Source organism: Ochotona curzoniae, unplaced genomic scaffold (assembly GCF_017591425.1).
Source record: "Ochotona curzoniae isolate NIBS_2020 unplaced genomic scaffold, NIBS_Ocur_1.0 contig_2404, whole genome shotgun sequence".
Lineage (NCBI taxonomy): Eukaryota > Metazoa > Chordata > Mammalia > Lagomorpha > Ochotonidae > Ochotona > Ochotona curzoniae.
The window spans coordinates 2,799,654-2,816,874 of NW_024465451.1; the positions used below are offsets into that span (position 1 = coordinate 2,799,654).

Genomic DNA, 17,221 nt, shown 5'->3' on the forward strand with positions numbered 1-17,221 from the left:
TGGAAGACCTGAATGGAGTTCCTGGCTCCAGGATTCAGATTGGCTCAGCCCTGGATATTATAGACATTTTCCAAGAGAACACATGGATGAAAGATCTCAGGGCCAGCTCGATGACTAAGTGGCTGAATCCTCTCCTTGCACGCACAGAGAACTCATATAGGTTCATGTCCTTCATTTTCCTTCAAGTTCCCTGCTGAGGCCGGGAAAAGTAGTAGAAGATAGCCTTGGAACCCTGCACCCACATGGGAGACCAAGAAGAAGCCCCTGGCTCCTGGCTTCGGATTAGCTCAGCTCCATCCCTTGCGGCCACTTGGGGGTGTGAACCAGCAGATGAAACGAAGATCTTTCTTTCTCTCCTCTCTGTGATTCTGCCTTTCCGATAAAAAAATCTCAAAAACAACAACAACAAATACCTCTTTTTTTTGTTGTTGTTCCTTTCTCTCTCTGTCACTCTGGCTTTTTTAAAAAAAGATTTATCTTTTTATATTTATTTTATTTTATTTTTATTGGAAAGGCAGATATACAGAGAGAGGAGAGACAGAGAGGAAGATCTTCCGTCCAATGGTTCACTCCACAAGTAGTTGCAACGCCTGGAGCTGAACCAATCTGAATTCAGGAGCTTCTTCCAGGTCTCCCACGTGGATGCAGGGTCCCAAAGCTTTGGGCCGTCCTCAACTGCTTTCCCGGACCACAGGCAGGGAGCTGGAAGGGAAGCGGGGCTGCAGGGATTAGAACCGACGCCCATATGGGATTCCGGGCGTGCAAGGCGAAGACTTAACCACTTGCGCCACCGCTCCGGGCCCCAGTCACTGGCTTTCAAATAAATAAAGAATTTTGTTTTTAGACTTATTTAATTTTTACTGGAAAGTCAGATATACAGAGAGGAGGAGACATAGATAAGAAGATATTCCATCCACTGGTTCACTCCCCAAGTGACCACAACAGCTGCAGCTGAGCCGATCCAAAGCCATGACCCGGGAACTTCTTCTGGGCCTCACACGCAGGTGCAGGGACCCAAGGCTTTGGGCCGTCCTCCACTGCTTTCCCAGCCCACAAGCAGGGAGCTGGATGGGAAGTGGGGCTGCCTGGATGAGAACCGGTGCCGATTTGTGATCTCAGTACAGTCAAAGTGAGGGCTTTAGCCACTAGGCCACTGCGCCAGGCCCTAAATAAATTTATTTTTAGGCCTGGTGCTGTGGCCTAGTGGCTAAAGTCCTTGCCTTGAATGTGCCACAATCCCATATGAGCGCCGGTTCTCATCCTGGCAGCTCCACTTCCCATCCAGCTCCCTGCTTGTGGCCTGGGAAAGCAGTTGAGGACGGTCCAATGCTTTGGGATCCTGCCCCCATGTGAAAGACCTGGAGGAGGTTCCTGGCTCCTGGCTCCGGACCAGCACAGCACCAGCCCTTGCGGTCACTTGGGGAGTGAATCATCGGAAGGAAGATCTTCCTTGCTGTATATCTGCTTTGTAATAAAAAAATAAATAAATCTTTAAAAAATCATCTATTTTTATTGCAAAGTCAGATATGCAGAGAGGAGACAAGACAGAAAGATCTTCTGTCCATTCGTTCACTCCATAGGCAGCCGCAATGGCTGGAGCTGTGCTGATCCGAAGCCAGGAGCCTGGAGCTTCATCTGGGTCTCTCACATGGTGCAGCGTCCCAAAACTTTGTGCCATTTTTGCTGCTTTACCAGCAGGGAGCTGGATTTGAAGTAGGGTTGCCGGGATTAGAACCAGCGCTCATATGGGATTGTGGCACATGCATGTAAAGCGAGAACTTTAGCAATTGGCTATAGCGCTGGGCTCATAAATAAATAAATCCTAAACAGAATACCAAACTGGACCATCACTGGAGTAATGGTTGTGGTGACAGACGGGAAGAGCAGATGTCTGAATATTTCCGAGCCCTGGTGGTTAATGCTGGGGGCCAAGAGAGAGCACCGCTACAATTCTGCCACCAGGACCCTGCAAATCCCTGCAAATGGTATAATACTCCTCCTCGCCTCCTCCAAGTGTCCAGGAACTTCCTAGGAGTGCAATCATCACCCCAGACATGTCTAAGGTTTATCAAGGTGTCTTTGTTAGAGCATACTAGAAATAACTTTTGATTAAAAGTTCATATGGCGGGCCCGGAGCGGTGGCGCAAGTGGTTAAAGGTCCTCACCTTGCACGCCCGGGATCCCATATGGGCGCCGGTTCTAATCCTGGCAGCCCCGCTTCCCTTCTAGCTCCCTGCCTGTGGCCTGGGAAAGCAGTCGAGGACGGCCCAAAGCTTTGGGCCCCTGCACCCGCGTGGGAGACCCAGAAGAGGCTCCTGGCTTCGAATCGGCATAGTATCGGCCCGTTGCGCTCACTTGGGGAGTGAATCATCGGACGGAAGATTTTCCTCTCTGTCTCTCCTCTCTGTATATCCGCCTTTCCAATAAAAAAAATAATAAAAATAAATCTTTAAAAAAAAAAGTTCATATGGCAATCAACCACTCATACTGTAACCAATCATAATGTAACCAAACATAATCCAACCAAATATAACCCCAAGAGATTTGGTCATTATCTAGAAGTCCATCTGTTAAGCTGAAGTCCTATGTCCCAGCTTCCCCAACAATACAAGTTATCCTAAGAGACAGGCAACAAATAACCTGGACATGCTTACAAAGTTGCAGATATTCACCTCTCGCTGGCTTCTCTGCCCACATTCCATCACTACTAGGCCTCACCTCTCCTGGAACTCCTGATAGTACAGAAACCAGAAATAACATTGCTGTTGTCCCATCTAAGCAGTACATAGGGACTGTGCTCAGGGGATTACCTGTCCTGGGTCAGCCAAGAGTCAAGGTACCAGGGCCCGGCTCGATGGCGCAGTGGTTAAGGTCCTCACCTTGCACGGCCGGGATCCCATATGGGCGCAGGTTCTAATCCCAGCAGCCCCACTTCCCTTCCAGCTCCCTGCCTGTGGCCTGGGAAAGCAGTTGAGGATGGCCCAAGGGAGACCCGGAAGAGGCTCCTGGCTTCGGATTGGCTCAGCTTCAGCCGTTGCGGCTGCCTGGGAAGTGAATCATTGGATGGAAGATCTTCCTCTCTGTCTTCTCCTCTCTGTATATCCACCTTTCCAATAAAAATAAAAAAAATAAATCTTAAAAAAAAAAAAAAAAGAGTCAAGGTAACAGAAGCACCTGACCAGAGAGCGAGCCTTTCAAAGGGGCTTATGAGGGGAGTGGTTACACAAGGCAATACCATCCCCTCTCAGTTGATAGGTGAGTCACAGGAGCAAATACTTAGGTGGTTGGGGAGAGTGGTTGAGGATGGAATTAACATTCCATTGCTGTTATGCTCCACCTTCCAGAGGGTAGGATACACAGCCACATTTCATCTGCCCACTGTCAATGGGTGCTGGCTATCACTGGCTGCACTCCTTAGCAGCTTAGTGGCTGAAATTCATCTTGCACGTGCTAGGATCCAATGTGGGTGCCAGTTTGTTTCCTGGAGCTGCACTTCCGATCCAGCTTCCTGCTTGTGCTTCTGGAGGGCAATGGAGGATGGCCCAGAGCTTTGGGATCGTGCACACACATGGGAGACCTGGGGAGGCTTCTGGCTTCAGATCAGCTCAGCTTAGTTCCAGCCATTCCAGCCACTTGGGGAGTGAACCCGTTGACTAAAGATCTTTGTCTCTCCTCTGTAAATCTGCCTTTTCAATAAAAAATATATAAATCTTAAAAGAAAAAGAGAGAGAGAGAAAAAGATGACCCTTCCTGCTATTGTGAAAATGGACCAAGGAAGCCAGTGTATCAAATCAGGGAGATTTGCATCACAATCCAGATTTCTAACCTCTAAAAGGCAGGAAGATTGGGTCGGAATGGGCTTATCTGTCCCCTTGGTGAGTGGAGGAGTGGCCATGCCCTGCAAATGTGCTTTTATTCCCTGTTTCCCCCACACAATGAAACTACTGTTCACAGCTACACATCATCAACTTCGCATCGTGACTCCTACAGTAGAGGAGAAAAATGAATCTTTTTTTTTTTTCACATTTTTATTAAAAAGGTAAAACTAGAGACACCAGAACATGGCAATATGTTTGATAAAAAAAAAAGGGGGGGAAACATTTTTTTAGATATATATATATTATTTTGAGTTTTTGAATGATGTGTTACATTTTTGTATAGACTGGGATTTCCCCCCAACTCCTACCCCCTGACAGATTGGGGAAATTATCTTTCAAGAGGTTATTTATTATTTTTTTTTCTATTGGAAAGGCAGATTTACACAGGATAGACAGAAAGATCTTCTATCTACTGGTTCACTCCCCAAGTGGCTGCAATGGCCAAGCTGAGCCAATTCGAAACAAGGAGTCAGGAGCTTCTCCTGGGTCTCCCGTGTGGGTGCAGGGTCCCAAGTGTGGGTGGTGTGGTTCCAAGACCACAAGCAGAGTAGCTGTGACATGAACTGGTGCCCATCCTGGATAGTGGTGTTTGAAGGGGGAAGATTAGCCAATTGAACCATTATGTCACTGGGTTCAGAAAATATTTTGTTAAGAAAAGATTTATTTATTTGAAAGGTAGAGTTACACAGGGAGAAAGAGAGACACCTTTCATCTGCTGATTTACTCTCCAAGTGGCTGCAAGAGCTGGAACTAAGCCAGGCCAACGCCAGGACCCTGGAACTCCATCTAGGTTCCATGGAAGTAATAGAGGCTCAAGCACTTAACCATCTTCTGGTGCCTTGGCAGGCACATTAGCAGGAAGCTGATCAGAAGCTGAGCATCTGGGACTTGCTCTTTTGGGATGCTGGCAAGGCAGGCAGTAACTCAAGGTACAGCACCACAACTCTAGAACCAAGCCATATTTCTTTATGAAAATAAACAAACTAAGTTTTATAGTCTGCGAACAGAATATCTCATGGACCTTGCACAGTAGTCTAGTACTAAAGTCCTCACCTTACATGCACCAGGATCCCATATGGGTGCTGCTTTGTTTCATGGCTGCTCCACTTCCCTTCCCATCCAGCTTCCTGTTTGTGGCCTGGGAAAGCAGTCAAGGATGGCCCAAAGCCTTGGGACCCTGCACCCCTTGTGGGAGACCCTGAAGAAGCTCCTGACTTCAGATTGGCTCAGTTCTGGCCATTTCAGCCACTTGGGGAGTGAACCAGAGGAGGGAAGATCTTTGTCTATCCTTCTTTCTGTTTCCAATAAAAATGAATAAACCTTTAAAAAAAGATCTCAGTCATTACAGAATCCATCCACTTTCACCATTGTCCTCCCCTGTTTCAGCATCTGAATTTTTAATCCTGATTCTGTAATTTCTGCAATGCTACCACACCCTTGGTCTGACCTGCCCTCTTGGACATTGCAGGCCACCACAGAGCCCTTGGAGCTTGTATTTGCAGCCTCCCAGTTTTACAAACAAAGATGGAGGAGGCCCAGCAGAGTTAAGGAAACCCTCCCAGGGCTGGCTAGGAAGCTGTAATGCAGGACTATGCTCTGGTCCTGGCAGTTTCTGGCATGCAATTACCCGTCTTAGATCTTTTGCCTTAAAATTCACAGTTCAAATTCAGTTCCCAAGTAAGGTATACAACTCCCTAAACACTCTTTAAAGCAGGGTAAAAATATATGCTATTGACTGTAAGGCCTCGTTGAAAGTGGCTAACTTAGCAGAATATTTGATGGGTAGCAGGCTTCACTGGGTATTAATATAGTGGATATTTTCATAGGCCAGCACAAAGTTTTTGTCTGACTTGTAATAAAGACTCATTGAGTCCAGGGCCATGGTTTGAGGCCATAATGTGAGTGGGGTGTTTTCATAGCTATGTCCACCTCTGTAAACACCCAACATCCATTGCATGCAGGCCAGGGATGCAACTAAACATGCTGCCATGCACAGCACTGACCCCCACCCCCATCTCGCAGGCCGTCACTGGCCAGTTGTTTCAAGGTTGGGAATCTCTGACCTTTTAAAATGGGATAATCCCTTTTCCTCCTGGTTCATAAGGCCCTGGGGACACTGGAGCAGGGAGGTGACTTTTGGAATCAGACTGGTGTTCTGCCGCTTGGGTAAGGATTAAAACAGGCATCTATGGTTGCAAATGTAGCAGAACTGCTTACAGTGTGCCTAGGAGCCATTCGCAGGTCTGACCTGCAGCATTCCCTGGAAAATGGAGGTTTAAGAACCCTCCACCAGAGCTGTTGGGAAGAGCAACGAGCAAGAGCAATGCTAAAGCTACTGACTGCATTGGTGCTGGACAAACACTAATTTTATTTCCCTTTTCTTGACCTTTTTTTTTTTTTTTTTGCCTCTACACTCACGGTTCAGCCCATTTATTAGCCCAGTGACCCTGTGCCAGTCACTTTTCCCCGTGGGCCTCGGCTTCTCCGTGAAATGAAAAAGTTGGCCTCGGATCTCCAAGCACGCTTCCAACCCACGAAATGAGACAGAAGTTGGCAGAGCGGCTTTCCTCCCCCGGGACTGATGGTACGGTCCCGGGGTAGCTCCCCCACCCCTGTGTCGCGGCCTTGGTACAGGCCCAGGGGGCCCTAGGCGGCCTCTCAGGGCTGCCCTTGCCCCCTGCCGAGTTCCGGGCCTGTCCTCGCGCAAGCTGATTGGCTGGAGCGCTGCCCGGGCTGCGCGGCCATAGGTGAGCCCGGGAGGGGACGGGCGGGGCAGCCAGCAGGCCCGCCCCCTTTCCCCCCCACCCTGTTTCGGACGCTGCGCGAAGCCGCGGGCGGGAGGGCAGACGGACCGACCGACGGGAGGGACGGGAGCCGAGCAAGATGGCGCAGACTCAGGGCACCAAGAGAAAAGTCTGTTATTATTATGACGGTGAGCCCTGACCTCGCGCCGGGGGCGGGGTCGGGGGGGGCCGGAGCGGGGAGAGGGAGGCTGAAGCTGAGCCGATCTGAGAGGGGAGGGCGCGAGGCCGAGGCGTCGTCGAGGCTGCGCTAAGAGGGGAGGTCGAGGCTGGGGGGAGGAGGCTGAGAGGAAAGGAGGTCGAGGCCGAGGCCGCGAGGGCGTCGTGGGCGGGAAGCCTGGGCGGCGTTGGGTGTGTAGGGTGGGGGAGGAGTGGGGATCGAGATCTTGAAGAAGTCCCGTGTGGCGAGTTTTGAGTGGGACGCCCAGAGGGGAGGCCGGGTCTGAGGGGGAGGCCGTGTGGAATGGATTTTCTTCAGGAAAGCTCTTTTACTGCCCCGTGGCTTCTTCCGTCGTCTTTGGGGGGCGAATCCCGCAGGAGGGGTCACCTGCTTCCCCTCCCCCAGCTCGAAGCGCGGGGCCTGCAGTGTACTGCAAAATGAGGCCCCTGGAATCGCCCTGGGGAAGGGATGCAACCTGTTAAAACAGACCTTTCCCTTCGCACAACTCCACCCAGCAGCCTGTGCCTGGTAGTGTTTAGGTGCTGGGTCAGGTCCCATGTCCTATTGTTAGGGTGTAGGCTAAAAGTGGGGGAGGACCGCCAGAGAATAACAGGCTGGGCGCCTCCAGGCTGGGAGATGGGATAGAGCTGGGCTCAGAGTGTGATGTGAGCACAGAGGGGAGACTCCCAACCCCAAGTGGAGGAGTCCGGGAAGGTGGTGGCATCCCAGCCTGGAGCCGAGGAACAGGAAGTAGGAGCCAGGTGTGGGGAAGGCCAAGGAGGCAGCTGGGAGGCCAGAGCCTCTGAAACAGGAGATGGTTTACAGCCCTGCCGAGGCCCAGATGCCAGACCTAAGTGTGGTGGAAGCAGGGAGTGAAGGGACGGTTGCAAGGGTTGAGGCTGAGAACCCAGAGGGTTGAGTTTGCCAACCCAAGGAAATTGGACTTTACTCTCGGGACTCTTGTCAATGACTGAAGTTTTATGCACTTTAGTGCCATCATCTGTTTATTTTTTTGAAATAGTCATTAATTTTTTATTTGTGAGGCAGATTTACGAGGGAAAGACAGAAAGAGGGATCTTCCATCCACTGGTTAACTTCTCAAATGGCTACCACAGCCAGAGCTGGCTGGATTTGAAGCCAGGAGCCAGAAACTTCTTCCAGATCTTCCACGTGGATGCAGGGACCCAAGGCTTTGGGCCGTCCTTGACTGCTTTCCCAGGCCACAAGCAGGGAGCTGGACTGGAAGTGGAGCAGTCCAGACGAGAACTAGTGCCCAAATGGGACGCTCACTTTGCAAGTCATAGGATTAGCTTGAAGTGACACTACGCTGGCCTCTGTCATCAGTTTTACAAGTTTTTTTTTTTTTTAAGATTTGTTTATTTGTATTGAAAAGGCAGATTTACAGAGAGAAGGTGAGACAGAAAGATCTTCCATCTGCTGGTTCACTCTCCCAGTGGTTGTAATGGCCAGAGGTGAGCTGATCACGAGCCAGGAGCCTCTTGAAGTTTCCCTTTGGGTGCAGGATCCCAAGCCTTTGGGCCGTCCTCTTCTGTTTTCCCATGTCACAAGCAGGGAGCTGGATGGAATCTGGAGTACCCGGGACACAAATCAGCACCCATATGGGATCCTGGTGCCTGAAGGAAGAGGATTAGCCAATTAAGCCACTGTACTGGTCGTAATTTTGCACTTGAGAAATATGAGCATCGCCTGAAGCCCATGGAAAAATGAAATTCAATGATTATTTTGGTGTACATTTTTAAAAAAAATTGTGCATAATTATTTTGATGATCCACATTTTTCCACTCATTTGTAAAGCAGAGAGACAAAAAGACTTCTCATGCACTGGTTCACTCTCCAGATGCCTTAAGTGGCTAGGACTGGGCCAGATTGAAGCCAGGAGCTAGGAACTCCATCCAGGTCTCTAAGCCCTTGAGCCCTCACCTTTTGTCTCCTAGAGTGTACATTAATAGGATACTGGAATTAGAGTGAAGCTCGGATTTTGAACTTAGGCACAAGGATATGGGATGCAGGCATCCCAAGCTTTCTGGTAACTACTGTGTCAAAGGGCCGCCACTCCGTGGAATACATGTATCACTTTGGAACATTAGTGAATTTTGGGGTAAGGATGAAGGCCATGTTTCTACTAGGGACCAGACATGGATGCTTGGGGAAGCCAAAGTCATATTGATTCCTAAATTAATGCCTGTTGAGATGTCTAAGGGACATCCAGGTAGAGGTATCAGGAGATGATTGGTCGTTGAGGTCTGCAGTGGAGAAGAGGTGAGAAGAAAAAGATAGTTAGTATTTGTTGTCAACAAAAAGGTGGTCTTTCCAATTGGTTCAGAAGATGATGTGATCACCTGAGAAGTTGCATAGGGTGAGGGGAGAAGGGGATCCGGATGGAATTGTAAGGAAGTGGGCTGAGGAGAGGCCTAGTGCCTCTGACCACTCCATTAGGGCACCTGTCCCAGTGGATTGGAATTCCCCGTTTATTTGGTTTTGTAGTCTGTATGCTTCTGTATCCCCAAACCCCAAACAAGTGGCAGCTCATTGGAAGCCATCTCTACATACCTATTTTTAGATTTTTTTATTATTTATTTTTATTGGAAAGTCAGATTTACTGAGAGAAAGAAAGATGAGGATCTTCCATCAGCTGATTTAATCCCCAAGGGGCCACAACAGCCAGAGCTGAGCCAGTTTGAAGCCAGGAGCTTCCTCTGGGTCTCCCACACAGGTCCAGGGTCCCAAGGCTGGGCCATCCTTGACTGCTTTCTCAGGCCACAAGCAGGGAGCTGGATGGGAAGGATTCTGGTGCATGAAAGGCTAGAACTTTAGCCGCTATGCTATTGCTATGGCATGAGGATTTAGTCTTTTTAAAGGGAATCTTGTGTGAGGCAGGGAGAGGGGATTGTTGATGAAGGAGAGCTGGAGAGACATTCAGATTTTTTTTTTAAAGATTTATTTTTATTGGAAAGGCAGATTTACAGAGAGAAGATACAGTAGAAAGATATTTGATCCATTGGATCACTTCCTAAGTGATTGTAACAGCTGGAACTGAGTCTGTCCAAAGCCAGGAGCCGGTAGCTTCTTCCAGGTCTCTCACACAGGTGTTGAGTGCCAAGCTTTGGCCCACCCTCAACTGCTTTCCCAGGCCATAAGCAAGGAGCTGGCTGGGAATCGGGGCTGCCAGGATTAGGACCAGCACCCATATGGAATCCTTATGTGTGCAAGGTGAGGATTTTAGCCACAAGCTACCATGCCGGGCCCCATCCCAGTGAAGTTCTTACCACACTTTACTTGGAGTCAAGAATTGGTTCCCAGAGCACTCTTGCTGGTTGATCTTTTGTAAACATTTCACTTTTTTATGTCCCTGTTCGGTTTCATTGAATCTTTAGTGAACCCCTGTGAGATACATGGCTTGTTAGTTCTTGCTTTCACCGAGTTTCTAGTCTTATGGCTATAGAGATAGATGTGTAAGTAATTCAGATACAAAATGAATGGCGTGCTACCTACAAATTGTGTGTAGAAGAAAGGGGAAGGGCCGTTTAGCTTCAGCTTAGCTTTATTTTTTTTTTTTTGTAAGAGTTTACTTATTTTTTATTTGAAATGCAGATTAACAAAGAGGAAAGAGTATGTCTTCATCCACTGGTTCACTCACCAAATGGCTGCATCAGCAGGGTCTGAGTGAGTCCAGGGCAAGGATGGGTGGGACTATGAGCCACAGGCAGAGGCTTAGTCTGAGACATTATGGCACCAGCTCCTCTGAACTGGACTGTGTAGTGTGAAGATCATTAGTGAAGGCAACACATTTGGGGTGGAAGGCATGGTCTGAACAAAGCATACTTTGGTATCAAAGTGAGTACTGGTAACAATCTGGTGTGTCTGAGCATAGTTTGACAAAATGTTTTATGCAAAGGGCAAAATAATTAGGTTTGGGGGCTTCATTTTGCCTTCTGGGGTATCACTGTGGCAACTATTTGCCTGTCCAGCCCTGCCATTGTGATGTGAAAATAACCATGGATCATCTGTAAGTCAATGGGTGTGGCTATGTTATAGCAGAGTTTTGTCAAAACAGCCAGCCAGTTGTGTTTTACCTAAGGTAATGGTTTGCTCACTCTGATCTGAAAACTGTGAGTATGAATGAATGTTTCGTGGTAGAGGATGACAGTAGGTAGCAGGAGATGAAGACAGATTTAAGATAGCCTTTGAAGGCCAGGCTACTGAAGTTACTCGTTTACTCCTTTAGCCTTCAGGTGTGGGGAGGCCATTCAGATTTTTGAGCACGGGATTAGAGTGTGCCTTAGGATCCTAACTCTGATGGCCTTGTAGTAGATCATTTGAATCAAAAACAGATGATCAATTAGAATGCTATTGCCAGGGCCTGATTTGTGTGGTGCAGTGAGTTAAACCACTTCCTGTGATGCCAGCATTTCCACACACAGCTCTACTTTATAAATTTATGCTTTAAAATTTTAATATTGTGTATATAACTGAGAGAGATGCATGCCATGTGGACCTCTAATTTGGATGGGGAGGGTCAAGGCATGAAGGAAAGTGGGTAGGGCAAATGTTTCTGTTTTTTCCCCCCTATATCCTCCTGGAGGAAAGTGGAGGGTGCCGCTCCTTGTTGTCAAACTGCATCAGCACCTGGGGATAGGGGATGGTCATTTGATGATGCCTTAGAGACCCTAATGTAGGAAAGACTGTCCAACGGGTGTTGAGTAGTTTTGTTGGTTCTGACGTTTGGTGGGCTTTGGTGCACCAGGGTTGAGAAAATCCAAGGTCTGTTGGCTGATCGAGTACACCTTAGTGCTTCCTCACACTCAGGAACATGTTGCAGAGCTTGGCCAGAGAGTCTTCCATGTGCATCTGGGCATGCTGTCCATCAGCAGTTGAGGAAACCCAGCCTGATACATGCACTTCAAGGTCAAGCCACATATCTTGTGAGTCCAGCAATATAGTTGGAGAGTCTCCCAAGAACCCTTGCCTGGGGTGACCTTGGAGTTCACTCTTGTGGGCAAGCTAGTGTAGGATCAGATTTGATCCATCACCTGCACGAACCAATGCACATATGACATACAGATGGATATAGTTGTCTGGTCAGTTCTGCCCCAGCCCTATCTCTCATACCAACTGATGGGTGCTGCAGCCTAACCTAACCCATCCTGCCACAGGTCTGGTCTTCATGTACATTAGCAGGTGTCATGGCCTCTTAGGGGCAACCTTTAATAACCCCACCAGGCCTGCCCCCAGCATTTTTTGGTGTATGCTGGAGCCTTAGCTCACTCCATCCTGTATCCCGTTTGGTTCTTGTGCACATTCATGGGAGTTACAGCTTAGCTCAGCCTGACCTGTCCCCAGACCCAGCCCACATATATGATGAAGGGTGCTGCTGCCTTGACCAACCTGTCTCGTTCTCAGTCCCAGTTCTTACACTCACTAGCGGGACCTGCTGCCTAACAGGGGAGTGCCCACAGTTCACCTACCTGACTTACTCCCATCTCTGGATCTTGCTCCTGCCATGGGGTACTGCAGTCCAGTCTGACATATTTGGCACCCAGTCGCAGCACTTGCCAGCAGGTGCTATGCCCTAGTCCAGTTAGTATGCACCTGTTTTGCTCGTTCTTTCTCTCTCTTTTTTAAAAAAATTATTTTTATTGCAAAGTCAGATATATATAAAGAGAGGAGAGAAACAGAAATATATTCCGTCCAATGATTCACTCCCCAAGTGGCTGCAACAGCCAGATCTGAGCCAATTCAAAGCCAGGAGCCAGGAGCTCTTCTGGGTCTCCCATGTAGGTACAGGGTCCCAAAGCTTTGAACCATCCTTGACTGCTTTTCCAAGCCACAAGCAGGGAGCTGGATGGGAAGCGGGTCTTCTTGGATTAGAACTAGCACCAATATGGAATCCTGATGCATTCAAGGCGAGGAGACCATGGCCGCTAGACCATGGCACTGGACCCAAGCATTCACCCATTTTGTTCTTTCTAGCCACAGCAAGTGCAACAGCCCAGCTCAGCCCATTCTGGCCTACCCCAAGACCCAGCCCTCATACTGGCTAAGGAGTGCTGCAGCCCTGCCCAGACTAGCGTGCCCCTTGTCCCAGCTGTCACACTTACCAGGGGAAGCAGTGGCCCAGCAAGGAAATCTCCAAGGTTCCCTTGCCAGACTTGCTTCTCAGCCTCAAGTTTTGTATGTGCCACTGGGTACTGTGACCCAGTCTGAGATGGCCCAACCTAGTCTTGGTCGTCCCAGCATTTGCCAGGCAGGTTCTCTCTGGTTGGTGCTGCAGCCCAGCCAGGCATGCCCCCAGTCCCAGCTTTTGCATTTCCCATCAGGAAATGGGAGATACCACTTAACCTAACCTAGGTCTCCCACATGGCTGCCTTGTCCTGACCCAGATATGTTTTCCGGTTCCCCCTCTAAACCACCTTGTCTCAGCTTCCTCACCTACCTGACCTATCTGCAAGTGCGTGGTAGCCTCCAGAAGTCATGTCAAACGTGCCCCTAGCTGCTCCCATTCCAACACATCCCCAGACCCTTATCCCTAGGCAGTCTAGCTCTTCCACCTGTGGGGCCGCAGTGAACATGTCCCAGTTTAGTGTTCCCCACCATGCCCACACAGCTTTACTTTTTTAAACATGTATTTTTAATTTTTTAATTGCAAAGTCAGATACATACAGAGAGGAGGAGTAACAGAGAGGAAGATCTTCTATCCACTGATTCACTCCCCAAGTGGCTGCAATGGACAGACCTGAGCTGATCTGAAGCAACGAGACACGAGTTCCTTCTGGGTCTCCCATACGGGTACAGGGTCCCAAGACTTTCGGCCATCCTCAACTGCTTTCTTGGGCCACAAGCAGGGAGCTGGAAGGGAAGTTGTGCCTCTGGGATATGAACCAGCGCCCATATGAGATCCTCGTGCATGCAAGGCAAGGACTTTAGCTGCTAGGCTACTGTGTTAGTCTCCCACATAATTAAAAAAAAAATAGAATAGGCAGGTCTGCTGACACACTGGTATAGTTAATATAAATTTGGGCCTGGCGCATTGGCCTAGTGACTAAAGTCCTTGCCTTGAATGCACTGGGATCCCATATGGATGCTGGTTCTAAACCAGGCAGCTCCACTTCCCATCCAGCTCCCTGCTTGTGGCTTGGGAATGCAGTCAAGGACGGCCCAAAGCTTTGGGACCCTGCACCCGTGTGGGATAACTGGAGGAGGTTCCTGGCTCCTGGCTTCTGATTGGTGCAGCACCGGCCATTGCGGTCACTTGGGGAGTGAGTCATCGGAAGGAGGAACTTGCCCTCTGTCTTTCCTCCAGTGCATATCTGACTTTATAATAAAAATAAATCTTCAAAAACAAACAAATAAATAAATGCATTTGGTATTAATCAGGCCCCGAAGGCCTGTAAACTACTCTTTTCTCTCAGCAGTTAACACTTGCCTAGATGTAAGGCAACCTAGGCAGGCAGTTGCCTGCAGCTGGAGGCAGAGCCATTTCTGATTGACTCCCTGCTAATGTGCCTGGGAAGGCAGCAGAAGATGGCCAAAGTGCTTTGGGCCTCTGCCACCTGCATGAGAGACTGGAATAGAATTCCAATGGCCCATACCTGGCAGTTGTGATCATTTGTGGAGGAAACCAGCCGATGACAGATCTGTCTGTCTGTCCTGTTTCTGTAACTGTGTTACAATAAATCAATCTAAAAATATATATAGAATTTTAAAAAGGGGGCTATTGTTATTCAGAAGTGGAGAACTGGGCCCGGCACGGTGGCGCAAGTGGTTAAAGGTCCTCGCCTTGCACGCCCGGGATCCCATATGGGCGCCGGTTCTAATCCCGGCAGCCCTGCTTCCCTTCCAGCTCCCTGCCTGTGGCCCGGGAAAGCAGTTGAGGACGGTCCAAAGCTTTGGGACCCTGCACCCGCGTGGGAGACCCAGAAGAGGCTCCTGGCTTCGGATCGGCATAGTATCGGCCTGTTGCGCTCACTTGGGGAGTCAATCATCGGACGGAAGATCTTCCTCTCTGTCTCTCCTCTGTGTATATCCGCCTTTCCAATACAAAAATAATAAAAAATAAATCTTTAAAAAAAAAAAAAAAAAAGAAGTGGAGAACTTCTGCCCCGTAGGCCTCAACCATAGCGGGACTTGCTAAAAATTAGCAGGCTAATTTTTAAGTTGGTAATTTTGTATGGTGGCCTGCGAATGATGTTATAAATATGCACAATGCCCCGGCAGGAAAAGAGGTTCCCCAAAATGGCGTGGAGCAAGCAAGGATGAGGTTCAGGTTTCTTACTTAGCAAATAAGAATAATACTCCCTATTCTATATATTTTAGTGTTTTTGTGAGAATGCAGTAAGTGAGATGAATTTTCTTTGGCACTATAAGGTATCACACTATGTAAGAGAAGAATTGTGGCTTATAATTTTGTGTAGTAGAGGTGACTTTTCTGTTGTGGCCAGAAGCTCCTGGGGAGTACACTGAGGCGACTCGGCCTGGCTGCTGTTTTGTTCCCCTTATGCTGTTTTCTGCCTGTATCTCCACATGATGGGCTAGTGCAGACCTCACCAGGGGCCCCGGCTTCTTATGGCTTTTTCTTTTTTGTTTGTTTTGCTTTGGAGTTATCCCTCCTTAGGGTGTGGCTCTAGAAATGAGCCAAGAAGAACATTTGCTGTAAATATTTCTGGTTTCTTCTGGGAGTATAGATCTGACTGTGTCATTGAAGCTGTCACTATTCTTCAGGTGACGTCGGGAACTACTATTATGGACAAGGCCATCCCATGAAGCCTCACCGAATCCGCATGACTCACAATTTGCTACTCAACTATGGTCTCTACCGGAAAATGGAAATCTACGTGAGTTGCTGCCCGTGTTCCCACTCTGTGACCTCGTCAGCTCTGCTTCCCCATATACCATTTACTGTCTCATGTCCTCAGCCATGCATTCCTTCTTCCATTGTGTTGCGGTGGGCATTTGACCTGTCAGTTAAGATCCTTGTGTTCTACCCTGAGGCACTTGTGTTCATGCCTCAGATATAGTTCCTGATTCCTGCTTCCTGGATACCAGCAACCTGGGAAGCAGTACTGATGGCTCCAGTAGCTGAAGGTCCTGCCATCCAAGTGGAAGACCTGAATTGAGGACTTCTAGAACCAGCGCCCATATGGGATCCTGTTGCGTTCAAGGCGAGGATTTTAGCTGCTAGGCCATGGCGCCAGGCCCTTCCTTTGTTAAAAAAATAAAGGAAAGAAGTCAGGTTTTGCATGGCTGTTATGTGGTGGCTACCGTTAATGATAAAGATTTTGTATTTTAGGAGTTGACCACATATAGAGACCTTCATATTAATCAGTTACAAATAAGGGCAACAATTTGGAAAATGTGTAAGATGTAGAGATAATAGAGAAAAGGGGTCTTGAAAGATTCTACAAGTGATTTATTATTGTGCTAGGCCCTGCCTTAACATTCTTATTCCTCCATCCTTTCTTCACATTTTCTTCTCAGGGACTGGTATGCCGGTGCAACAACTTAAGCCAATGCTTATGAGGCCAATATTCTTTTTTTTTTTTTTTTTTTTCTTAATTAATTGTATTGCATTATGTGACACAGTGTTATAGGCACTGGGATTCCCCCCACCCCTCCCCGAACCCTCTTCCCATGGTGGATTTCTCCACCTTGTTGCATTACCACAGTTCAAATATAGTTGAGGTTCTTTCATTGGAAGTAGAGGCCAATATTCTCATGACCACTGATTGAAGTCCCGACTGCTCCACTTTTTTTTTTAAGATTTATTTGTTCTTTATTGCAAAGTCAGATATAGAGAGAGGAGGAGAGACAGAGAGAAATATCTTCCTTCCAATGATTCACTCCCCAAGTGACTGCAACAGCCAGTGCTGAGCCGATCCAAAGCCAGGAGCCCAGATCTCTTCCCTGTCTCCCATGTGGGTATAGGGTCCCAAGGCTTTGGGCCGTCCTCGACTGCTTTCTCAGGCCACAAGCAGGGAGTTGGATGGGAAGCAGGGTTGTCGGGATTAGGACTGGCGCCCCTATGGGATCCCGGTATGGTCAAGGCGAGGACTTCAGCCTCTAGACCATGGCGCCGGGCCCAGGCTTTTTATTTTAAATGTGTGTACATAAGCACATCAATACACGTGTGAATCAAATATGACCCAGTGGTTTCCAGGTTAATCTATTCTGGAGGTAATGAGGGAAAAGTGAAGAGTTTTAAATGAAAGAGAAGGAATGTATTTAGCAAGTAGGTAGGCCAGTGAGGAGCCTATTGCTAGCGTCCCAATGAGAAAATAAGGAAGGGCCGGGGGCTCCTATTGCTTCATGGCATAGTGTTGCTGTTGGAGGCTGCACCAACAGTTTGAGTAACCTAGCAACAGCAG

General features: G+C 48.4%; 1 protein-coding gene across 1 annotated transcript in view; it reads left to right on the plus strand.

The window, feature by feature from the left end:
- The first annotated feature begins 6,688 nt into the window (after positions 1-6,688).
- HDAC1 (histone deacetylase 1) overlaps positions 6,689-17,221 on the plus strand; it is a 34,650-nt gene continuing 24,117 nt past the window's right edge. Inside the window, exons 1-2 of the mRNA XM_040974130.1 lie at positions 6,689-6,810; positions 15,579-15,691. Coding sequence (XP_040830064.1) covers positions 6,762-6,810; positions 15,579-15,691 — 162 coding nt within the window. The 5' untranslated portion in view covers positions 6,689-6,761. The remainder of the gene's footprint in view (positions 6,811-15,578; positions 15,692-17,221) is intronic.